Source organism: Canis aureus, chromosome 34 (genome assembly GCF_053574225.1).
Source record: "Canis aureus isolate CA01 chromosome 34, VMU_Caureus_v.1.0, whole genome shotgun sequence".
Taxonomy (NCBI): domain Eukaryota; kingdom Metazoa; phylum Chordata; class Mammalia; order Carnivora; family Canidae; genus Canis; species Canis aureus.
The window spans coordinates 23,388,918-23,414,116 of record NC_135644.1 but is presented as its reverse complement, the minus strand read 5'-3'; the positions used below and the strand labels follow the sequence as shown (position 1 = coordinate 23,414,116).

The window sequence follows — 25,199 nt, the reverse complement described above, 5'->3', positions numbered from 1 at the left end:
TTTTATGCCCATCCTTCCAGTGATGCCCTGGTGCCTCAGCGACATTCTGGAGACAAATGGGCTATCCAGGTTACTTTGATTTTTTGTGTATTCGTTTCCCAGTAGTTATAAGCTTCTTGAGGTCAGATACCTTTATAAATTAATTTATTAATTTTATTAATCTTTATATTTGCAGCAAGTAGCATGATATTTATTGATTGTATGGACGGCCCATTCTTTTCTTACAACAAGGCTTTGTGTGTGTGGTCGTTTAAATGTATAAAGTATGATTTTAGGAAAACAGTTCTATTTTAACACAACTAAGTCAAATGTAAGGGAACTGATGTCTGCCATTGAATTGTCTAAAATGGTGGCAACCATTTGCTTGCTTAACTAAAAATCATCAATAGGTCAACCCACTCAGGTATTTAACCTTTGGCACCTTTGCCCTGACCCTGAAATCCTCAGGCAAACATAGTTCTTGACAGCTTCGCAAACTAATTCCGAGCTGTCACCTTGAAATCTGGAGAAGACCCCTCAGTGTGCGAGCACTGTCTGCACATTTCCTGGTTGACTAGACCATCCAGAGAGAATGCTTCAGTTGGCCGACTAGAATGTGTAATACTGAAACGAAAGTAAATATTTACTTAAGAGGAAAGTAAGGCCAGAGGAAACCCAAACTAGATATTCTCAGTTGTTTGCATCCAATAATGTGTATCCCATTACAGGGACGTTTTATATTAAGAGCTAGAGCTGAACTGGGTCAGGAAACCTAAAAAAAATGAAGCTGGCTTTAAATCAAAGAATCCACCAAACATTACTGATTCTTTCCACCCCCACCCACCCCCCCAGAGTATTACCCTGTATATACACCAGCTTTATGATTTATTATGATATATTTCTACAAATGGTCAAGTAGTTATTTCTCTGCATCTTAACTCTCTGATTTATGCATTTTTCATCATCCCAGAAGGAAAAGAACCTGGGTTCCCCGTGTAGACTTTTCTCAAAACTGTATTCTGGGGCTTTTCCCTCCCTTACTTCTTCCCTCCTTTTCTGACATCTACTGTTGGAGACCTTTGGACACCACATCTGTTCCTTTGAACATCACAACTACAGAGGTTTGGGTTTTTGTTTTTTTTTTTTTAATGTAAATCATATTAAAGTGAAACCTTTAAACTTAAGTTTCATAAGAAAAGAAATCCGAAGACTTGTCCCGATGTCAGGAAGTATGCATTTATGATAGGAGGCTCTGGCAGCCTGAGCGGGAGCCGGCCGGGCACGCAGCCGCGCTCTCCAGGAGCAGCAAGGGCGCGGGGAAGCCTCGGCGGCCGCCGGGCTCGCGGGTCCAAGCCCCCGGCGGGATCCCTGGTCGCCTCAGCGCGGTGACAGAGAACCTGACCCTGGTCTCCAACCGTCTAAATCTTTTGCAAATGTTTCAAACTTACTGCCTTTGCTGAGCAGAACCGCGGGCACGGTGATGACGGTGACGAGCGCAGCAAGCCCCAGCAGTCCCAGGAGCACCTTCCACTGCGTCTGCAAGGCGGGCAGAGGGCGTCGGGTCAGGGCGAGCCCCTGGCTCGGCCCGGCGGGGTCCCGGGGGGGGGGGGGTGCAGGGGGCCGAGGGGGCCGCAGCGCGGAGGCTGCCGAGCGGCCGCCCTTGACCTCGGGCACGCGCGCCCGTTGGCGCCCGCGGAGCCCGGGAGCGAGGAGCGAGGAGCCGGCGACCGCGCGGCCGTGCGCCTCCCGGGGCCCCGGGCCGGACGTCCCGCCACCTGCCGGAGGGCGGCCCCGCGCTTCCCCGGGAGCTCCCGGCCCCGCTGCCGGACTTCGGGGTGAGTGCGGGGGCGCGTGGCGGGAGGCACCTGGACGGCGCGGGGCGGGAGGCGCCCGCACTCACCTTCATCCTCGGCGCGGGCCCGGAACTGAGCGCGGGGCGCAGGCGGCGGCCTCAAGTCAGGCGGCCCCGGAGACGCGCGTCCGGCCCCGCCGCCCGGGCCGCCCAGTCCCGCCGCGCCCGCCGCTTGGGCCCGAGTTAAACATTAGTGAGCGCCCGGCCCGCTCCGTATAAAGGCCCGGGCCGGCGGCGGGCGAGGGCGCGAGGGCGCGAGGGCGAGGGCGCGGGGCGCTGGCATCCCGGCAGCGGGCTCCCCAGAGGCGCCTCCCCCGGTGCCCGGCGCGCGGGGCGGCCCCGGGGGCGCAGGTGCGGGCGGGGCGGCCCCCGGGGCGCAGGTGCGGGGGCGCAGGTGCGGGGCGCAGGTGCGGGCGGGGCGGCCCCGGGGCGCAGGTGCGGGGGCGCAGGTGCGGGGCGCAGGAGCGGGCGGAGCGGCCCCGGGGCGCAGGTGCGGGGCGCAGGTGCGGAGCGCAGGTGCGGGCGGGGCGCGGGTGCGGGGCGCTCACCGTGGCTCGGGCTCTGTGGGGGGCCCCAGCTCCCGGAAGGCCAGGTGACACAAGGCGGTGGTTCATTCGCGAAGACTCCTGAAGGCCCCCTCCGCCAGCGGGGAATTCCCAGCCTGTCCCGCAGGTTTACCTCCTCATGAGATGCCAAAACTAACAGTCACACTTCCGTGGAGCTTACTCTTCCCAGCAGCTCTGCCCTAAGCATTTATCGCGTTTATCTTACAGGGAGACAAGCTGGGCACAGAAAGGTTAAGGCACTTGTCCAAGGGTCTCAGCTCGGACTCCTTGGGGCCTGCCCTCAGCCCCAGTTCTTGACCTTCACTTCACATGGTTGATTCACTCCCATCTTTCAGTCTTGCAAAGAGTTTAGGGAAGAGAAGAAGGTTCCATGAGTCTTCGCCCTTCCCCAGCTCCCCACTGGCCCTGTAGGTGCCTCCTCCCTCCCTCCCTCTCTCCCTCCCTCCCTTCCTTCCTTCCTCTTTCCCTCCTTCCCTCCCCTCCTTCCTTCCTCCCATCCTTCCTTCCTATCCTCCTCCCTTCCTTCCTCCCCTCTTTCCTTCTTTCCTTCCTCCCTTCCTTCCTTTCTCCCTCCCTTTCTCCCTCCCTCCCTTCCTTCCTTCATTCCTCCCTCCCTTCCTTCCTTCTTACCTTCCCTCCTTCCTTCCTTCCTCCCCTCTTTCCTTCCTTCCTTCCTTCTTCCTTCCCTCCTTCCTTCCTTCCTTCCTCCCTTCCTCCCTTCCTCCCTTCCTTCCCTGTCCTCTGTGGCATTTATTCCCATTTATTCCGTCCACTCCCCAAATATTTGAGTGGCTACAAGGTCCCCGACCCTCTTTCCTTCTTTCAGTCGCTGTAGAGAGAGAAATGGGACCAGACAGACGAGGTCCCTGCATTTGGCACTTTCAGTTTAAAATACCTGGTCAACATTTGCCTTTAGGGTCTCCCTATCCTTCCTTCCTTCCTTCCTTCCTTCCTTCCTTCCTTCCTTCCTTCCTTCCTTCCTTTCCTGAGGATAAGTACTCCCACCCCTTATAGGCCTCTTCGGCTTGTTCACTGCAGCTGAAAAGCAAATGCTCTGTGTCCATAGTTAGAGGTAAAAGATTAAGCATGTGAAGTCCTGTGGGACAGTAGCGCAGGGTTAGGAAGAGATTCCAGTGTTCACCCTTCATCTCAAGTACTGACTTGGCTTCTAAACGCAGGGATTTTTTTCCCTCTTGCCCCCTGGTTGCTCATGATACCTACACGTGCTCCCCACACCCACCCCCAGAGGCTCACACTGCACTCTTCACCCCCTTCCTCCGTCTCTCCTTACTCTTCTCTGATCATCTCTGTTTTTTTTTCTGTTTTCATTAAAAGTGTTCCCATTCACCATTCACAAAACCTGAAAACTTCAGTCATCTCAGGTTTTCTTCTCCATTCTCCTATTATATTCACGTGGCCACCAATTCCTCTCCAGTCTGCTTTTCCAAGTATATCTCAGATCGCTCCTCCCCTTTCCACCTGTTCACAAGGTGAGTCGATAGTGCTACTGGAGCCTGGGAGCAGGAACTGTGAAAAGAGCCATCCAACAAGGACTACAGAGAATGGCACCATACTGGGGGCTCAGGGTTCACCTCCGTTCTACACAAAGCAATGGAAGTGGGAAGCCACAGTCACATCAGCCTTGGGGAGTGAAGGCAATACAGCTGAGCCCATGCTAGACTTTCATGCCTATACATCCAGCAAGGGGATGCTGGGGGAAGTTTGGCTGACATCCGTGGGCCAGATAATCTTCTTCCCTGGAGGGACATTCCATGAGACACTCTTCCCACTCCCAGATAATCTTTCCCAAATCTCCCTTACTGCAACTGATTTATCACCAGTCTTTCAGTCTTGTTTTTTCCAAGTCCCTAAGGAACCAGCTGGCCAACACATTAGCTACCACCTTTGAGTCAGTGTTGATCTTGTATCAGGCCATCTCTCTTTCCATACAAAATGGAAAAACAGCTGTAATAAAAGTTCTGTCCTTTAGGAAGATTTCTCTTCCTATGGTGTTTCAGGGCAGCCCTGAGCGGGGCTGTGGCTTGGCAGCCATCCACTTAGGATTGGGGCCAGCTCACTATGCAGAAGGCTGGCACTTCCTCCGTCTGTGGCCTGGCTATCCAGACCTCCCCAGAAACGATAGGTGTGTGCTGAGGGAGAGACATGGAAGCAGTGGGAAAAGCCATCATGGAGGCCAAGTTCTCTGCTCTTGTGATTTTCTTGTGCCTGCTGGGCCATTTAGGCTCTCCTGGCATATCTTATAAATACTGTTTTCACTTAATAATGAGATGCTGCTCCCCCAGAAAAGACATACTGGAGTCCTAATCCCCAGTAGTTCAGAAAGTGACCTTATTTGGAAATAAGGTCTTTACAGAAGTAATCGGGTGAAAAAGAAATAATTAGGGTGGGCTCTAATCTAACATGACTGGTTATACAAAGGGGAAATTTGGACACAGATGACACGTATAGAAAGAAGATGATGTAACAAGATGCAAGGAGATGATTATCTATAAGCCAAGGAGAGAAATTAGGGACAGGTTCTTCTTTCACAAGCTCAGAGGGGGCCAACCCTGCTCTTCTCTTGATCCAGGCCTTCTAGCCTCCAGGACTGTGAGACAGACCATCCATTTCTGATTTGTAAGAAATCAGTTTGTGGTACTTTGGTAGCACGCTAATATGCTTGGTGTGTCATGATCATGCATTCTTTCTCTACCAGGGCCCTATAGGAAGAGAGGGGTCGATTTTCATATAGTGAATCATTGTTCACTGCTGTAACCAAAATCTAAGATGGGCCCCTAAGTTTTGTGGGTATTTTATTACACATGAATAGATAACTAATAAATCGACAAAGAGGGCATGACTTTTCTCTAAGAAGCCCAGGCATATATTCTGTGATTCTCATATTGGGGTTTTCCAGAAGCTCTGTACAGTATCTCTGTCTGCCACAGGTGTGTCTAATAGTTATTGTGTCTGCTAGGTCATTGAGATCCAAACATCAGGGCAGCCTTGACTTAGAAGCCCTCTCTTGTTCCAGGCTTCATTCAAAACAGACAATTCTAGAGGGTACTGAGCAAATGGGTTGGAGAAGCACATCCAATTGTGGTATATTGTTTCTCCAAAATCTGAAGAGTTCTGGCAAACATTGTTCCTTTCGTGGTGGGCATGCAAGGAATAGTGACTTACTATTGTTTCAAAGAAGATAGCCTGACATGCTCTGGACTACTGAATTCCTTGAAACTTTGAACAATTTTTATGGGATTTAATCAAATTGTTACTTACTGTACTTGAGATCCAGTTAGCATCATGTTACTCATGTGATGGACCAGTGTGATGTTCTATGGGATATCAAGATGATCAAGGTCCCAGGAGACCATATTATTGACAGGGAGGAAGAGAGTTGATGTAGCTGTGAGGTAAGATGGTAAAACTACACTGCTGACCCTCCCAAGTTAAGGCAAACTCTTTTGGATGGTCTTATTAATTAGATCAAGAAAAAAGTATTCAGGTAAATAGCCCCCAGATACTGGGACTGTAATGTTTGACCCAGTAAGATCACCACCCTAGAAGTGGCAGCTTAGATTGACTTGTAATCATTTTCCAGAATTCATTTTACTTTTGCACTGGCTGAACAGGGAAATTAATTGAGTATAGGATAGAGAACCAGCATTCTTGCATTTTTTTGGTTTCTTAGGTAGTGACCCTAATCTCTGTTCTTGCGCAGGGATGTGGTATTACTTTTGATTTTACCATATAGATATGAAGGAGGGACAGTTCCAGAGGCTTCCTCTTGGTCTTTATTACTATAATGTCTCTCCACAAGCCAAGGAGTGAAGACTCTAGAAGCTGAAAAAAGCAAGGAAAAGATTTTTCCCCTTAGCCTCTAGAAGGAATGCACTCCTGATGACACCTCGACTTGAGCCCAGTAGGACCTCTTTCAGACTTCTCACCTCCAGAACCATAAGATGACACATTTGTGTTGCTTTAAGCCACCAGCTTTGTGGTAATTTGTTATAGCAGCAATAGGAAACGAATACACCACTGGGCCGTAGTGTGTTTTAACTCTGTAGAAATGAGTAGAAACCTAGGACCAGTGTTTAATAACCCCTCAGATGTCTGAGCGTGTCCCTTTTCATGGGTCATTTTCAAAGTCAACTGTACCATCCCCAAGGAAGACTTGCAAGAAGACTTGAGGTATGCAGTGCAGCAGCACTGCAGGCTCCTTCCTCAAAAAGATCTGGCCTTCATTTTAAACATGGCATTCTGGCTTGAGAATGCATGATTTGAGTCTGAAAACTTGATGAGAGGCTGTGAATTTCTATGATGGCAACTTAAGGGAGATTTCTGTCCCAGTCCTAGAATTTTTCTGATCGCTTAAATCCAGCCCTGGTTAGAATACTGCCCATCTCCTTCGTTCTTGCTGATGAGTGAACCACATCACTGCAGGTGAAATGCTCTGGTTATCATGTTATCCCTGTAGCTATTTATGAGAATAACCCCTTTTAAGAACCTTGAATGTTGGGGGCAGGGTCACCTAGAGTCAGCTATTGCTCTGCAAAGATGCAGCCAGTGTCAGATTGCAGTGCAGAGTAGATAAAAAGCAAAAGGAATAAGTACGTTGGTCCCTTTCTCCTACTTCTCTTTAATATCTTGCTGGTACCTGCCATTGGCTGAACCCAACTAAGGGCAGAGGGCAAAGGAGCCTGGGTAATAGGACATGTTGTCTATAGGGGTCAGCCGCATTGGGTACTGGGCAGGGAAGGGAAGGTTGAGGAATGAATGGGAGAGTCCACATGAAAAATAACCAAATAAACCCCCAACACCATTATAGTATGTGTTATTTGATAAATCATCTCCTCATCAAGATTGGAAATGTTCCATTTATTCTTTTATCATTTCTTTCCATCCTTTATTCTCCAGGGCCGAGGGAAATGCTCAGAACACAACAGTAGTCAGTAAGTGTTGAAAAAACAACAACATGAAATGATAAGTGAAGAAAAAATATCCTAAATCTTTCTCTGTGCTCTTGGGGGTTGGAACCAGATGCATGGAAGAAATGGGATCTCACCTGTAGGAGGAAGGGAGAGAGGGAGGCTGGTAAGGGCAGAGGGGGTAGTGAGGGAACAGAACAGATTTTCCTCCTTGGCCTTGGCCCTGGAGGATAAGTAAAGTAAGTACAAAGGTTTTTATTTGCTCTTTTGCTCAGTGGACACCTAGTCTCCATGTAACCTGCCCCACTTATCTGGAATGAACTCCTGCTGCCCAAGCCAATCTCACATCTCACTTTCTTTAAAATCCAGATTGAAACTCACTTTACAGGTTACCTTCAACATTGACTCCATCTGTTTCCGTTCAGTTTTCTGCTTTTCCTACCAACTATAGTTTGGAAGATTATTCTGCTTGTATTCTTAATGGAATCCATTTGCAACAAAATTCAGTTCTACCAAGAGATATATTTAAGACAGCTAGCTAGCTGGATACTCCTATGGATTTAAGTATATAGAAAGGAGAACTTTGGGGCCAAAGAAATAACTGCACTCAAAGGCTGAATGAAAAAGTTGGAAGAGCTTCAGGGAATACCTATTAGGCCTAGTTTCACCAGGATGCAGGGTATTTGAGAATGTTGGGAAATAATGGTCCATTGTGGAATATTCTTCAGTCTTAAATTCAATATTTAGCAGGTGCTAGGGAGCCACTGAAGTTTTTGCCAGAGAAAGGTCATACTTGAACTTCAGCTGCGAGAATCAGACGGAAGTCTATGCTGGATGGGTAAGAGACAACTAGAGAGGGGTTGGAGGTCAACCTCCACGGGAAGTTGGATCTTCTTAATGATACCACATGGAAGTCTTTGCTACGGGTGTACGCAGAGACCTCTATTTTGGTAATATTCCCCATGCTTTGAGAGAAGAAATAGTTGTAGTGTTTCAAACAGAAACTAAACCAATTAGGAACAAGTTTGAAGAGCCAGAAACTGCACAGCAAATACAGTCTAAAAAGGGGTGGTCAGATGCTATTTAGTTCCGTGGCTGGAGAGAATAGTTATAGGTAGAAGTACTTAGGAAGGCTCTATAGTCTCTCTCTCTCTCTCTTTTTATTATATTCTCTACCCTTCCCCACTCCAGACCTGTTTTACTATTTTAGATAATTTTTTTCTAATCAACTCCCTATGAAACTTAAAGACCACAGATATACCGTATGTCTCTTTATGTACAATATATTCTCTATATATCTGTGCTTTAAATATAAGAAGAGTAACATTTTTTGCCGCCCCCCCCCCCTGCCCCCAAAGTCCCTTGGGGTTATATTGCCCTCATTGAGAATGCTTGCTATATAGTTAAGACACAGTTCCAACAAGAATGTGGCAATTACTCAGGATCAGCAGCCTATCATTACTCCTTTAGAGTGCTGGTTCCAGCATATGGTAGATATACTGAGTTCATTCTGGGAAAGCTAACCTCTGAAATCTTTTTTCTTTCTTTCTTTCTTTCTTTCTTTCTTTCTTTCTTTCTTTCTTTCTTTCCTTTTTTTTTTTTTTTTTAAGATTTTACTTATTCATGAGAGCCACAGAGAGTGAGGCAGAGGCATAGGCAGAGGGAGAAGCAGGCTCCCTGAAAGAAGCCTGATGTAGGACTCAATCCGAGGACCCCGGGATGATGATCTGAGCCAAAGGTAGACACACCCAGCCACTGAGCCACCCAAGTGCCTCACTAAGCTCTGACATTTTAATGCTCAGAAACTGCATATGCATGCAGATAATGGCCAGACCATATATGACAATTGGATTCTGTCTCACAACCTCTATAGCAACCTGCCCAGAGTGGTCAGGACCTGGTCAATGACTACCAACTTCCCTTGCCTCTACCTTGGAACTAATCAAAAAAAGATGGATATGCTCCCCAATCCAATCTTGCAAAATATTCCACTTCTAGTTAGCTTGCCTCCTGTTTTCCCATGCCAATAATGTCCCATCAGAGCATACTTGAAGTCCCCCTGTTTTGTTTTGTTTTGTTTTTCCTATAAAGCACTCCCACTCCCCTCCCTGCCTTTGAGTCCAAATGCCAAGTGATGATGGCTGACTTCTTTACTATATTAAGTTCTGAAAAAAATAGCCTTTGATAGTTCTGATTTGGGTGGTCTTTGTTTATTTCCATAACATGGAATGAAAGTGTAACCATAGAAGACCTTACACATTTAAAAAGACGCCATAAATAATAATTCTCTCATTTCTATGTTCCAGTGTTTCAGTAGCAAGCATCCCTTATTCATGGGTCTTTGTTTTCTTTGAGCACCCCAAAAGCTGTTAAACCATCATTTGTCTAGTCCTTTATCAGCCACAGCATCTTAATAATTCAAATAATGTGTCCACATTTTGTGGCCATTTGACTATAGCAGTTGTAATATTCAAAGATGCTTGGAAATAGAGGCCGTTGCTAAAAAACTCTGGTCTGTCACTCAAGGGGAGTCTTACACAGAAAAATACACGACGACTGAGTTTGTCGAATACTTACATGTTGACTCTGACTTTGATGGTGCCCAGGAAAAGATTCAGTGCTCAAGTGACTACTTCTTGAGGATTTCATTACAAATGTTTATCTCTTAAAAACAAAAACAAAAGCAAAACAAATGTTTATCTTTTTCTGGTTAAGACTTTCTGTCACATCCGCTGGTGTGTTAGCATTAATATGTTGGCAGACAAACTATAAAATATTTCACAAGAAACAATGGATTATGAATTTGATTAAAAGCGTTAAAAAATAAAATTCAACTAAGTGGAAGATCTACTTGACTTTATTAAACAATTCATCAATCGGGCAGCATCCCATCTAGCAGGAAGAAGGAAGTTCTGAGGAGTTGTATATAACAGAAGGTATTTATAGGAAAGTAAGGTGGGAGAAGGAAATTATTAACAAAAGAAAAAGAGAGGATTATTCTAGGTAAGGTAACCTTCGTTTAGGGGGAAGGGCAGAGGATCTTTTAAAGTGGATCACCCCATTTTATTTTCAGGGATGGTGAGCCCATGTGACAAATGACCTGATTGGTGCTGATCAGAAAATTCCTGAGTGTCCCATGAAGGCTGCATTTATGGAGGAGGTTGGGACTGCAATTAGATTAGATATTAAGCCTTGGTTTGGTGACTTGGTTTATGTGGTTCCATTTTGGGTCTGTGGCATTCTTTTTTAACAGAAGATTGATTCTTTTTTTTTTTTTTCTTTCAGTCAGAAGATTGATTCTAAATCAGGTCATGTGGTTATGAGTAACATTGCAAAGACCATTCAACATCTTTCAGATAGAAACTAGATGATGGCCACAAATATGACCATCAGAGGTTCCTCAATGGGCAACTCAGGGCTCTGGCTTCTTACTCAGAAGACCAAACAATATCAACATGGTAAATCTATTACGTAGCTGTACAATGTATTTTAGAAAAACTTTTTAATATTCTGAATATAACTAACTGTTTATTTACATTTAGCTTTAACTCCATCAAGGTTCGTACTTATTGAAATGCTACTTTGCCAGGCAGTGTCCTGGGAATGGCCCAGTGAACAAGTCAGGCCCATCAGGGAGATCACAGTGTTTACAAATGTGTTTACAATTGCTAATCCTCCAAACTTGCTAGGGAAATCCAAGACCAAATTCCAGAGATGACTGGGCTTTCCTGGCCCCCCAAAAGCTTTTTTTTTTTTTTTTTTTTTTTGCAAGGAGGCTGGGACCACATGAATGCACTGAGCTATGGATCTGATGTTTAGAGTGTGACAGTCCCCTAGGCACCCTTCCTTCTCTTTCCCTCCCAGGCCTTACTGTCTTCTCTGTTCATTGTCCCTTCTATGCCAAGTAGCCCTTTGTGTGATATCTCCTCCAAATGAATTCCCTCAGGCAAAGGCCCCACCTTTTCACCCCTTTCTCCGCTCTTAACCTCCATCTATTCTGATGAACAAACATGATTGGACATGCACTTTTATCAAGACTTTTGAGGCCAGAGCCCTTCCTGATTCTCAAAGGTGGTGGCAAATATACCCTGTGCATACCTCTGTCACTACCTTTACTATATTATATCAAATGACCTGTGTCTTTCTGTCTCTTTTACCCTGCTTTGACTGTGGCAGACATGTTTTATTAATATTTGTATTTCCAGAAACTACAGCAGGGTGGATCTGGAGTGAACTCAGCAATGTACCGAAACCAAGAACACAGAAACAACTGCTTCTTCCAGCCACTTGACGTACCACCCAGAAGGCAATGTGGAGAGGAGGAAAGAGTGAAGATTTTAAAGTCAGACAAGCCTGGGTCTGTCATCCAATTATTATATGCCCGTGGGTCTTTTTTTAAAACTTACTTCACAGAGTGGTGGAGATTTAATGACATAATAAATGAGTAATTTCAGCTACTCCCAGAAGCTTTCCATGTTGGACTTCTCCACATATATCTTTAGTTGGGATCTCTCTGCTGGATCCTGAGCTCCTTGTTGTCCCAGCCTGGATCACTCAAAAGCCTATTAGAGGGAATGTAGCTAGCTAACAGTAAGTTAATCATTCATTATTACTGGCACTGCCCATACTCACTCCCCAATGGCCCCCCATACACCAAGTTTGATCCTTCTCATTGAGCCTCTCACCTCAGGGAGAGGTATCACCCACCACATTGCCCAAGCCAGAAACCCAGGAGTCCTCCTTGATGTCTACTCATTCCTGACCCTACACATCAGCTTCTTTAGAATCTCTATTTGTCCACACTCCCCTAAGCTCAAGTCCTGCACATTAGTTTAGGCCTTCCTCTCCGCTCCCCGCCTCCCCCGCCCTCCCCAGGTCACTGCAGTAGCCTCCTCTGACTGGCTTCTCCTCTTTTACTTTCATTCCAGTGCAGCCTCTGTGACTTTCCTGTTTACAGTTAATGACTTCTGCTGAAGGAGAAAGCCAGAGTTCCTTTACATGATCTGATCTCTGCTTCCTTCTTACCCTTCTCCCAACCTCCCACACCTACACTAAGTTAAGCGCACTTCTAAGCATCACTGCTCTCTCCTTGGCTTCCAAATCTTCAAACACAATCCTTCCTCTACTTGGTACTCCAATCTCTGTTTTTCATGGGGCAAAATACTATTCAACCTTCTGGACTAGGGTGGCAAGTTCCTCTGAGAAACTTTGTCCAATCCCCAACCCCCTGAGTAAGGTGCTTTGCCTCTGTACTCCCAGAGAGCCTCATACCTCACTTCTTTTAACGAAATGCTCTTACTCTGTAATGTAATTGTTTTTAAGATTTTATTTAATTATTTGACAGAGAGAGGGAGCATAAGCAGAGCAGCAGGCAGAGGGAGAGGGAGAACAGGCTCCCCACTGAGCAAGGAGCCTGATGTAGGGCTCCATCCCAGGACCCTGGATTATGACCTGAGTTGAAGGCAGATGCTTAAATGACTGAGCCACTCAGGTGCCCCATAATTATTGTTAATCTTAAAGAAAATCCTGTCAGTAAGTTTACCAGCAAAAATGGGTTTATTTAGGAATAGCAGAGAATTGTAATTGGAGCCATGCTGGCTATGGCAAAACCATAGGCAAGTCTTCAGAACCAAGGAAAAAACCTATTTTTTCTAGAGGAAAGGAGGGGAGGTGTCATGAGGCGCTTTATAAACCAAAGTCTATTAGAGCAAACTGAGAGTTTGAAGTATAATGGCTCTTCACTGGCTGAGTTGTGACAATCCCTTGTTGGTTGGGGTGTTGGGGGTTGGAGAAGCCTTTTTCTTCCTGCTGGGTTAGTAAAGTAGTATCCAGGGAAGTGCAAGGTACAGCTCCTCCTCTTGGGTCTGCCATTGATGAGGGCATGAAAGCTCCCTCTGCCAGCCTTCTGACTCCATTCTAAACAAGACTTCCTTTTATTAATTTTCAGAGTATCTAATGTAATAATAGCTAAGAGTATAGACCTCATGTTATGTACCAGACATTCTTCTAAGTTCTTTTCTTGTATTAGCTTATATAATCTTCCTAACAACCCTATGCGATAGATACTGTTACCATCCTGATTTTACAGATGACACACAGAAAGGCAAACCTTCCTCCCAGGATTGCACAGCCGGAATTTGAACTCAAGAGGCCCCACTCCAATCCATATAATTATCCACTATGCATTTTTGTATTCAGTAATCTCCAAGGATTTTTGTCTATGTTGTTCACTGATGTACTCTCAGGGCCTAGAATAAATTCTGGCATGTAATAGCTGCTCATAATGTGTTTACAGACTCACTGAATGAATAAATGCTAATTCATTTGTGTCCTTCTCTTCTGAAGGGCCAAGGACTAGGTTTTATTCTGTTTATTTCCAGCAGCTGGCCAGGTACCTGGCACATAATAAAATTGCCAAGCTCGTCTTTCTGCATAGGTTCATTGCCACTCTGAGTTCTAAGATTCTATTTTGCTTCTGTGCTTTTTTGAGACTCTGCATCCACCCTTCCACTCCATAACACACTTTGCTGCATGTCAGTTTTCAGTGTGTATAAAAAAAAATCTGGTCAGCTGCTGCTTGACAGCTGGAAAAACAGAACTACACTGGAGCCAAACAATTTTATGCCTCAGATAAGCAGGGAGGAGAGCCTCCTGCCTCATGCGGGTATGTGGGCAGAGGGCTGAATCATCAAGTTCTTTGAGTTCCTTGGAAATGGATAACTTAAAGGAATATTACACAACATGGAGAAATGAGGAGAAAAAATAGAGACATGAAAATGACTAAAATGTTGAAAAAATACAATTTACGAGGCTAAAAATAGTTGTGAGAGGAAAAGGCTATGGATCAGTATTCCAGTGCCCCGAAGGTCTGTGCATGAACGGGTTCCAGTTTGAAGGATGTTGAACAGATGTTCACAGGAAGAAAGGAATGTACATGCAATAATCCTAAACTGCCTTTTGAGGAGCTGAGATGGAGGGGAAAGGACAACTTTTCTGGGGAAAAGACAGCCTGGGCTTCAGCTACCTGCTATAAAAGAACATCCTCATGTGGCACGTGACCCAGGAAGAGGGGATGTGGGTACACAGGTAATGATGGTGTTCTCTGGGTAGTGGGTATATTTGGCAATTTTCTTTTTTTGTAGATTTAAAGTCCCAATAGGTTTTTAAAATGCATTGCAGGATTTCTCTAGAAACTTTGAGCAGGGTGGGGTAGGCAGGTCAGAATTTTGTAGTCATGCAGACAAACATTCTTTGTTCCCATCTCTGGGTTATTTGGTGGCTAACACTGGACCGACACCCACGTTGGTACAGTAGAGAGAGCGTGGGCGGCCTGCCTACTCAGGCTCTGCCTCATTGTCTTTTTGGAGCAGCACTTTACGAGCAGTAGTTAAGGATTAAAGAGGTGTGGGAAATAGGTAAAACATTTTAAAAGAGCACATGGCAGTCTCCACAAATGGCAGTGGAGCTGTCATTAGAATTATTTTTTACTAGTATTATTTTAATTTTCCTGCCAGGATTTCTGAGATATTGCCCCACCATAACAAAAGTTAAGGTAGATCCCAAAGACAGAGGAGCTTGCTTCGACGTGGATGGACCTGGAGAGTATTATGCTGAGTGAAATAAGTCAATCGGAGAAGGACAAACATTATATGGTCTCATTCATTTGGGGAATATAAAAAATAGTGAAAGGGAATAAAGGGGAAAGGAGAAAAAATAAGTGGGAAATATCAGAAAGGGAGACAGAACATGAAAGACTGCTAATTCTGGGAAATGAACTAGGGGTGGTAGAAGGGGAGGTGGGCGGGGGGGTGGGGGTGACTGGGTGACGGGCACTGAGGTGGGCACTTGACGGGATGAGCACTGGGTGTTATTCTATATGTTGACAAATTGGACACCAATAAAAAATAAATTTATTTAAAAAAAGAAAGAAAGAAAGAAAGAAAGAAAGAAAGAAAGAAAGAAAGAAAGAAAGAAAGGACTGAATTGGTTTCCCAGATGAAGTCCCTTGGCTAGGAGGGATTGTGAAGAGTATCCCATTCAGCAGTTTGTGTCAGAGGCAGTGCTTGGGCTCTGGGAAGGGAGGTGCTACACTAAGTGTGTAGTAGAGACTGATGCCCTGAGGCAGGAGGACGATTGTGTACAGAGATGTATTCTATAACTCTTTCTGATAGGTTCGTCTTTTCTACTGGAGAATGCACACACGTTGTGGGCGGGGACCAGATCTTCTCATTCCTGTTTATAACCTTTCTTTTTCTTTCTCAGGGTTTTCCGAAACTAAGAATGCATATACGGATAAAAGAAATGCAAAAATTCAAGATACTTAGACTGCTAAACAGGTGTAGAATTTCATATAAATCTAAATATTTTATTTTATATCAATACATAAATATAAATATAATTCATAAAAAGGTATAAATGGCAAGAGCTTCTCTCTACCCAAAGATTTTGTGCAACTCCTGATATGCTACCTCTAGTGGCAAAATATGACAACCCTTGGCCCTACAGAGACCTTCACCTGACAGCTTTAAGCTTCTGGCTGGATCTCAGAGGCTCAAGAATGCACCATGCCTGCATCTCTCCCCCTAACATCCCTCTGTCCTTTCGAGGCCAGACAGCTGCTTTGAAAGAGGAGTGACCACGGCATTCTCACTTTTGAGGGGAGTAAACTAAAACCGCCCAGACAAACCAGGTTTTCCAATTAAAGTCCATGGATCTTCCTATTTTTCCAAGAAAAACCACTGTTTTTTTTCTTTCTTTTTTTTCCCCCTAGACTCTATTGAAAGAATTGCTGGTAGATAATTTTCAGTAACTATCCTCCCTATTGTTTTGAAAGGCAATGCTTAGTAAGTAGGTCATTTATGTTTAGCAATTTCCCTTTGAAGTCTTATTCAAGCACAGAATTTACCAAAAAGCAAACAACTCTTTTATTATCTTAGTGAAAATCATAAACTTAACTCAAATGTACATAGGATCAGTTTTCTGGACCTCTTTTGTATCCAGTCGTCCCCGTAGGAAGTTAATGCTTATTTATGGGTGAAGTACTTTTAACTAGTGGCTAATGGAATATATGCTGCACAGATGCATAGATGTTATTTTTCTTAGACATTCACTTAATGATTGGGTGACCATTGCTAATCCCTCCTGATAACGCAAAGGGATAAGAAAACAGGTATGTGAAGATTACATTTGAACCATGTGGTATTGCTGATCCTTGACTATTTGTGATTCACAGTATAACAGTTTAATACAGTACAACCTAATATGTCTAAAGTCTATTCATAAAACCATACATCCTATGCTGGGTTAAACATAAAATTGAAGTTAGAATAGTAGCATAATGCTATTAACTTAAGGAGGTAAGTTCAAATATTGTTTTAAATACAGCTGCAAAATAGAAACCGAATACCATGTTCCATGTTATAATAGACCAGTACTTGATGGGAGAAGACATAATTATTTTATTTTGTACCCTGTAATTAAATATCAGTCTTATAATTTATAGAAAAATATATTAATTTACTATCAACCCTACTGTCGGTAACATTTTGTGAAATGACACTTTGTTGTGTTCTTTGAGTCAGAGATGAGTTGTATTGAAGAGATGTGGGAAATCTTCCTTTATCTTGCTGAAGACTATGTATTTCACTAGAAGAGCTTTACATTTTTTAACTACTCTGTAGGAATAAATAGTGCTAACACAAACTAATAAAAAATGATCAGTAAAGATTTAAATTCACTGTTATAATGAGAATTCCAAGGAATATATGAAACATTTTGGGGTTGAAAAAGTTCTGATGTATGTCCATATGTAACCCTCTTCCTTTATAATTTTGTCCCAGTATACCGAGTTCAGAAATAAATCACAATTCTAAATTATGCAAAAGAGTTAATGCTCTTTTTAAGTTTGTATGCATCTAATAGTCTTAATAAAGAAGCTAATGAGTATCTGATAGCTTGGTGCAGCGGAAATGTGAGGAGGAAACTAACAGGCTTGCTAATCATGGAGCAAATCCTTTTCTGTGGAAAGCAAAATCCTAGAATGACTGCACTTGACTAGAGGTAAAGAATCCTTCTCTCCTATCAATTCCAGGAAGTTAGGTTAAGATCTCTAATCCCATTAGAGAGAAATACCTTTAAATACTTGAGTACTTTATTACCAGAGATTTTTTCCCTCTGGATGCTGCAGTTTAAGATTCTTAAAGGAATAGTTATACTGGAGAGCTCATGAGAGATCTCTACTTTTTAAATTTTTTTATTCAGGTATAATTAACATACAGTGTAATAGGGATGCCTGGATGGCTCAGCGGTTGAGCATCTGCCTTTGGCTCAGAGTGTGATCCTGGGATCCGGGATCGAGTCCCACATCGGGCTTCCTGCATGGAGTCTGCCTCTCTCTCTCTCTGTCTGTCTCTCATGAATAAATTTTTAAAAATCTTAAAAAAAAGCATACAGTGTAATATCGGTTTCGGGTATACAATATAATGATTCAACAATTCTGCACATTTCTCAGTGCTCATCAAGACAAGTGTACTCCTAATCCCCTTAATCTATTTTCCCCAACCCATCTCCCCTCTGGCGACCACCAGTTTGTTCTCTATATTTAAGAGTCTGGGTTTTTGTTTTTGTTTTTTTGTTTTTGTTTTTTTTTTTTGCCTCTTTTTCTCCCTTTGTTCATTTGTTTTGTTTCTTAGATTTCTTTATGGGTGAAATCACATGGTATTTGTTATTCTTTGACTGACTTATTTCACTGAGTGTTATATCCTCTAAGTCTATCCGTGTTGTTGCAAATGGCAAGATCTCATTATTTTGTATAACTACATAATATTTTGTAGAGGTCTCCATTTTCATTATTGGCGAGTATTCAATTTTAGTTGTTTCCCATGGAGTTCTGTGTGATGGGATTTGACCTGCATTCGTTGCTTTACCACTTTCTCTCAATATGCTTGAGGAACTTAACAAACCTTTGGGGACAGCCCACAGTGTGCTCTTCCTCCCTCACATCAGTCTCCAGACTGGGCCTTCCCACTTCCCAGGCCCCAAAACCGCTTCCAAGTGTAGGCCACTACCACTTCTAGCAGCCTTCTGACTCCCAGTGTCCTCTTTCCCCTTTGCCCTCCTCAGCTCTGTCCCTCCATTGCGTCTCTATACTTTGCTCAGAGAGATTGTCCTCAAAGTCGAGTGTGGTCCTATTGTTTCCAATCCTTTGAACTTTGTCTATAAATTCCTCTGTAACACCTCCTTTCCCCTGGCCATTCCTGCCCTTTTTCCCTGTTCTTTGTTCCAGGCCTTTAGCTCACTCAGTACCCTCTTCAGGACCTCTCTCTCTAGCAACAATGCTGGTTTCCTTTACCCAAACAAACTGCTTGCTTGTGATGTCTCTACTTGGAGGCTTCTTCCTCCAGGTCACCTTCCCAGATCCCAAAAATCTGAATTCATTGAGCACCTCCACCTTCCTCTCCCTGTAGGTCTGATCACACTATATTACCATAGTTTCTTTGCTTTTCCAAAACGCTCTATAGTTTGTAAGCCCCTTGAGGGCAGGGTCTTTTGTTTGTCTCATTCACCACTGTATTCTCAGGGCCTAACACTGAGCCTGGCTCAGAGTAAACCTTTAAATATATGCTTGTTGAATGAATGGATACAGACAGACAAGCAGACAGACAGAAGTACACATATACGATGGTTCTTTGAGCAGAGCCCCCATCTTTGAAGGGCTTATAGTCTGCTTTACTTTCTGTACATTGGAAGATTTTATGGGATAATAAAAAGAACACAGTTTTTAATTAGATCTGGATTTATATCCCAGCTTTCAATTTCTCAACCGTGTGAATTAGGGTGATTTATCCAAACCTCCTGAGATTTAACACATGAATCAGTATAGGGATAAAAGATGTCTACCTCATGGGGTTCTTGTAAGTTCTAAAATAAGACCCATTAAATGTGCTATACCAGGCATGTGGTAACATTGGCTTTCTTCCTCTATCGACACGCAACTCTGCTTCCATTTAACACAAATCTCTGCTCACCTTTCCAGTGGACTCGAGATGCTCTTCTCTCACATATGTGATCACAAGCTCACACAATTTTAAGAAATCATATTGGAAAGACATTAAGAGAGTTTATTCATTTATTAAAAACAATATTCACAAATATAATACATTAAAAACAAATGCATTTATCAAGAATTCATAAATGTTTAAAGCATTGTATACCAAATATCCTGTATTGTACTATTGTATGGGATAAGCAAATTCAAAATTATATTTCAAAGGGCAGAGCTCAGTTTATGGTGCGAGGTTCAAATTTTAGGCCACTATGAAGTTTCATGGCACATTACTGTAAGTATTAATTATAACTGAGTAAACCTAAAATTTTAAATTTTGAATGCAAATTTTAAAACATTTGAATTACATGTTTATACCTAGTAATAATAATATAAATTTGAGATCAAAATTTTTCTCTAAATAATAATTATTCATTTTACTTGACTCTGTAATGAGTTAAAAGATACACAGAAAATCGATCCAAGGACTCCTTCATTACCATTATTTTTTCAGTGAAAGCATATATCCTAAAGTAGGACACAACAAAGTGAGCCAAGATAGCCCTATTTCCACAAAATTTGCAACCCAAGGGCTAGTGTTACATGTGTTCTTCACCGACTGGATTGAGGCTGATCATGGCCAAGTGTTTTGATGCTGTGGGTTTGGCTCTTAAATGAAACTGGATCCTGACAACAAAGTTCAAGAATTATTGTCGGCTTCTCTGCATAACTTAGAAGCATCTCCAAAGGCATATGTACTATTGCCCTGGCAGACATATATACACGACTACGGTGTAACACCTCCATCCTCCATGCTTGGCAAGTTTATGTGAATGTTCATTTTTATAGCCGCTAACTTATTAGCTGTGGATTACGTTGTCACTTTGTGTGTTACATTTCCAAGCATAAGAAGTGTGAGTGAGTTCTAAGACATGTGAAATGAAGGATCAGCTCGCAAAAGCTGGTCTTGAAGGCATCAGAGAGTAGGGATAAAGACTTCATCATGCGGTTCATAGAGCCTGCCAATTCTTTGATTGACAGCTCTCTGTATGGCAAGTCTTGAGGGATTGGGTATTTAAATCTTAATTACAAAAAAGTGTTACAGAATACTAAAATCATTCAAGGAAACTGGAAGGCTTATAATGTAGCATTCCTCTATTAATCTCTCATACGGAATAAAATTTGATTGACAAGATCCATACAAATAGTGTAAAGAAATTTAGGAAATCAGTACAAAACTGAAGGGAAAATTTTAAACCATGTGCCATAAATGTGTCCTATTTTATAAATTAAATTGCTCTACCATCGTATACACACAAATAAAACAGATTAAAATGAGCTTTATTATAAGATATAATCCTAACTGGCTTGAAGAGCTAAAATCTCAGTGACAAGATTCAAATAAACGAAAATACAATACAAATACTGCTTTGCTTAGGAAAAAAACAACAACAACACAGGAACTTATTACAGAAAAAAAGGGAGAGGGTGTATTCCAAAAGACAGAAATAAAACAACTGTGGAGATAAAATTTAAAAATAAAAATTGAAAAACTTTCAAGAGCACCAGTTATTCTCTTGCTGTTCTCATCTGTGCCATTCCCTTATTAATTCGTTAATTCAGTACACACTTTCTAAGAGACTACTCTGTCCATACCCTTTTCCAAGTGCAGAGAATATGGAGATAATGATGGCAGGGTCAGCATCCAGTGGGAAGGCACTCATGACAACAGGTTATTGCCATAGAATGTCTATCTTTCACATTTAAATAAAGAGCTTGGATATCTTTTGTTCCCTTCTCACCCCATAGCCGCTGTCCATCCTTTTCCACCTGGCTTTTCCCTGGGGAGGCTGCTCTGTACAGATGACTGTATCAGTGGGTTTCTTTGCCCTTTGGCTTCTGGTTGGGTTCAGCCAACAGGACCCTGGCAGCAGATCATAGGAAGGGGTAAACATGAGGTGAGGTATTAAATCTCCTGCTCCTTCCACAGTGGGCTGCCTGCATCTGTTGACCAAAAGTCATAGCCTCTTTCAGGTAATGTTTTCAAATTACCCATTTGAATGTGTCACCTGTTTTCTTTCAGGCCTGGACATAGTGGATGGAATCCTATGAATCCATGAAGGTTGCACAGAGGAAGTGACAGTTGACCTGAGTCTTTAAAGGAAGAGTAGAAGTTTCCAAGGAGATTGGGGAGAAGTACAGGGTGGCTGGAATGTAGGGCAAATGGATGAAGGGAGGGAAGATTTGAGGTGGATTGTGAAGGGCCTTGTGTGTTTTTTTTTTTTTAAGATTTATTTATTTATTTCTGATAGATATAGTGAGAGAGAGAGAGAGAAGCAGAGACACAGGAGGAGGGAGAAGCAGGCTCCACACAGGGAGCCCGACTCGGGACTCGATCCCGGGACTCCAGGATCGTGCCCCGGGCCAAAGGCAGGCGCCAAACCGCTGAGCCACCCAGGGATCCCGGGCCTTGTGTTTTTTACAGAGAGATTTGGACCTAATCCAAGAGCAATAGACAATAGGGTATTTTGGTGAGTTTTGAAGTAGAAAGTGGTTGACAACACTATTAGGCAATGTTTCTCAATCTCTGATTATTACATGCATCCTTCTAATGGAAATTATTTTTGAGGACTTTTTCAGGGTTGACCTAAACTATTTATTTATTTATTTATTTATTTATTTATTTATTTATTTATTTTAGAGATTTTATTTTTTTATTTGAGAGAGAGAGAGAACACGAGCAGAGGCAGAGGCAGAGAGAGAAGCAGGCTCCGCACCGAGCAGGGAGCCCAGTGCAGGGCTCGATCCCAGAACACCAGAGATCACGACCTGAGCATAAGGCAGGCACTTAACCGGCTGAGCCACCCAGACGCCCCTAAATTACTCTTATTATAATATGTATTCTATATATAGCAGCTTTAACTAGTTACATATAAATTTCTTTTGCTTACAGTTTTTTAAACAAAAAAGAACCAAAGAACCAAAATTAATTTACATAATAAATAAAAACAAAACCTTATGAATTCTAAAATTCAAATTAACATTAATTTAATGCGAAGGGTTATGTTTGGCTGAAAGAAATTCACAAAATGAATTTCATTAATCAATTCATTAAGCAAGGGCCTATGATACCTTGTGTTTTAAGATGATTCAATTCTTCTACTTCTTGCTGCTAAAACTGTTGTGCATCTTTCATCTATAAAACAGGCTGTAAAGTTATTTGACCTTCATTTAATATGTGAAGTCTCCCTCAAAATTTAGCTGCTCTAACAACCATTTTGTCATGCCTTCTGGATTTTGTGAGTCAGGAATTCAGACTGAGCACAGTGGGAATGGCTTGTCTCATCCGCATGATTTCTGGGGCTCTGCTGAGAAGACTCAGGGGCTGGAGGTAACTCAGCATCTTTACTCTGGTAGTCAATGCTGTGTGGTCAACTGGAGCTTCAACATATGCCTTTGCAGGCAGTGTCAGCTTTCTCACAGCTTGGGACCCTCAGGGTAGTCCAGCTTCTTACATGGCAGCCCAGGGCTCCTGGGTGTCCCAGCTCACAAAGTACAACTTGCTTCACATTTTCTGCCCTAGCTTCAGAAGTCACACAAGGTCATTTCCATCGTATTCTATCCATTACAGTGAGCCACAAGCCCACTCAGATCCAGAGGGAGGGGCATGGCCCCCATGTCTAGATGCCTTGATGAGAAGAGTGTCAGAATTTTTTTTTGGCTACTTTTTTAAACTGCCATAAGCTATGATAACTGATCTTATGAAACACAAATGCAGACAATGAACACTAAAAAAGTAGCACAAAAAAGCGTCTTTTTTTTGTTTATATGGTGGTCATCTGGATGATCTAGAATATGCTTGTAAAAAGAAAAATTGGGGCACCTGGGTGGCTCAGTGGTTGAGCATCTGTCTTTGGCTCAGGTCATGGTCCCGGGATCCCCACAGGGAGCCTGCTTCTCCCTATGCCTATGTCTCTGCCTCTCTCTGTGTGTCTCTCGTGAATAAATAAAATCTTAAAAAAGAAAGAATAATAATTGAAATTTTTTCCCCTTAGGCTCTAGAATTGGCAATTAGGTTCCAAATCTGAGAACAAATGGGATGGTAAGGATCCCCACTTTGGAGGGTTTCCTGTTAGGCATTAGGTATACGATTTGGGACTTAGGAAATGGCAAAAAGACTTTGTTTTCTCCTTTCCCATGGAAGACAGACTGCCATAAGGTCTCCAGGAAGAAACATATAATTTGTGTTACTCTGCCACCATACTGCATGTTAAGAATGGCTCCTTGCCATCTGGGCATGTACTTATCTATTTCCCCAGCTAGTTGCAGACCTTCTATCCTAGAAAAAGGTGAATATGGAACACTACTAGTGGAACACTCCAAATCCTCTCCATCTACTTCTACACTGTCTGTTGCGGTGACCAAATTCCTCACAGACTTACTACTTCCCATAGGTGTAACTGACAACACCTTCCTTGTGACTCTTCAGTGTGCCTGTGGCTTACTGTCCCAGGGCTTTTCAGCTGCTGTGGCTTTGGGTTCCTGTAAGAATAGGCTTGGCATCTCCATACTGACAACCTGGAAGTGTGGGAAATGAATGCCCGTGGAGAAGTTTTTGATCAAGGGAGTAGGAACTGATGGATCAATGCTTCCCATGTTCATCACCTGGCATAATTCTGAATGGATTTGATTAGGGTCCCAGAAGATCCTATGGGATTGAACTTCAGTCACTCATAATAGTAGCTAATTTGTAAGTATGTATTTTTATTGATTTTCCCTCATTTTTTTGCTCCACTCTTCGAGGTCTTAACATGAACTCATTCCCCAAATGAACTACCAGCATGCAATCTTTGTTTCAGGCTCTACTTTCAGAAACCCACACAATGACAGGGTCCATGGAGCTGCTGGATGAATTCATATTTCAGGTGGCCAAGGAACATTGCCCCAACCCAAAGCCAAGTATTGAGGGGAAAGGGAGGAGTTAGAGATGCCAGGCTATGTCTCCTGTGAGCTAAAGGCCCCAATCTCTGTCTTTACCTATATAGGTCATCCTGCCATTGATGGCTGATGCACGATTTAGTGGCATAGAAACCAAAGATGACTGCTCTTTTAATGCATGTATGTATTCTCTAAATTAGAGTTTCATTACTATCTAAAATACTTATGTGTGCTAGCCAGCTTCCAAGGTGGACCCTAAGGACTCTTGCCTTCTCAGAGTCAGGCCCCAAAGAGTCCCCTTTCATCTTGAATAGGGCCCACCAGTGTAATCAGTAGGATACTGTAGAAATGATGGAGTGTGATATTTGAGGCTAGATAGTGAAAGACACTATGGCTTCCACTTTGTTCATTCTTGGATCATTTGTTCTGGGGAAAATCAGTTACCACGTCATGAGGTCATTTAAGAAGTTCTACAGAAATGTCCCTGTGGCAAGAAAATGAGGCCTCCTGCCAATAGCCAGCACCAACTTTCCAACTGTGTTGGTTTCCTATTGCTACTATAACAAATTGCTACAAATGTAGCAGCTCGAAACAATACAGATTTATTATCTTAAGTTATAGAGGTTATAAATCCAAAACCAGTCTCTCTAGACTAAAATCAAAGTGTTGATAGGGATGACTCCTTCCAGAGGTTCAAAGGGGGAAAATCTGTTTCCTTTGGCTTCTCAAGACCACTCACATTCCTTGGCTCATGAGTCCTTTCTTGCATCACTCCGACATCTTGCTTCTCTCTTCACAACTACTATTTATTTATTTTTTTTAACATACTCTCTATGCTCAATGGGACACTCAAACTTGCAAATTTACAACCCTGAGATCAAGAGCTGCATGCT

At 43.0% G+C, this 25,199-nt stretch overlaps 1 protein-coding gene and 1 long non-coding RNA gene across 6 annotated transcripts in view; one reads left to right on the top strand and one right to left on the bottom strand.

Annotated features, from left to right (window-relative positions):
• The window catches only part of DPP4 (dipeptidyl peptidase 4), a 78,599-nt gene extending 75,805 nt beyond the window's left edge, over positions 1 to 2,794 (bottom strand). The window contains exons 1-2 of one of the 2 annotated variants that reach the window (XM_077883447.1): positions 2,380 to 2,794; positions 1,428 to 1,515 (exon numbers count right to left, since the gene is read on the bottom strand). In XM_077883447.1, coding sequence (XP_077739573.1) covers positions 1,428 to 1,515; positions 2,380 to 2,445 — 154 coding nt within the window. In that variant the 5' untranslated portion in view covers positions 2,446 to 2,794. Of the gene's footprint in view, positions 1 to 1,427; positions 1,516 to 1,879; positions 2,035 to 2,379 lie in introns of those variants that run through there. The other variant, XM_077883448.1, reaches the window with a different exon arrangement.
• Positions 1,611 to 17,749, top strand: LOC144304858 (uncharacterized). 4 transcript variants are annotated; one of them, XR_013371854.1, is made up of 5 exons: positions 1,625 to 1,814; positions 8,936 to 9,063; positions 10,611 to 10,783; positions 11,531 to 14,411; positions 15,588 to 17,749. It is a non-coding gene; the product is annotated as an uncharacterized LOC144304858 (long non-coding RNA). The 4 variants fall into 4 exon arrangements; XR_013371853.1 differs by lacking the exon at positions 8,936 to 9,063 and having other exon boundaries at positions 1,627 to 1,814; XR_013371851.1 differs by lacking the exons at positions 8,936 to 9,063; positions 10,611 to 10,783 and having other exon boundaries at positions 1,630 to 1,814.
• Positions 17,750 to 25,199: the final 7,450 nt, after the last annotated feature.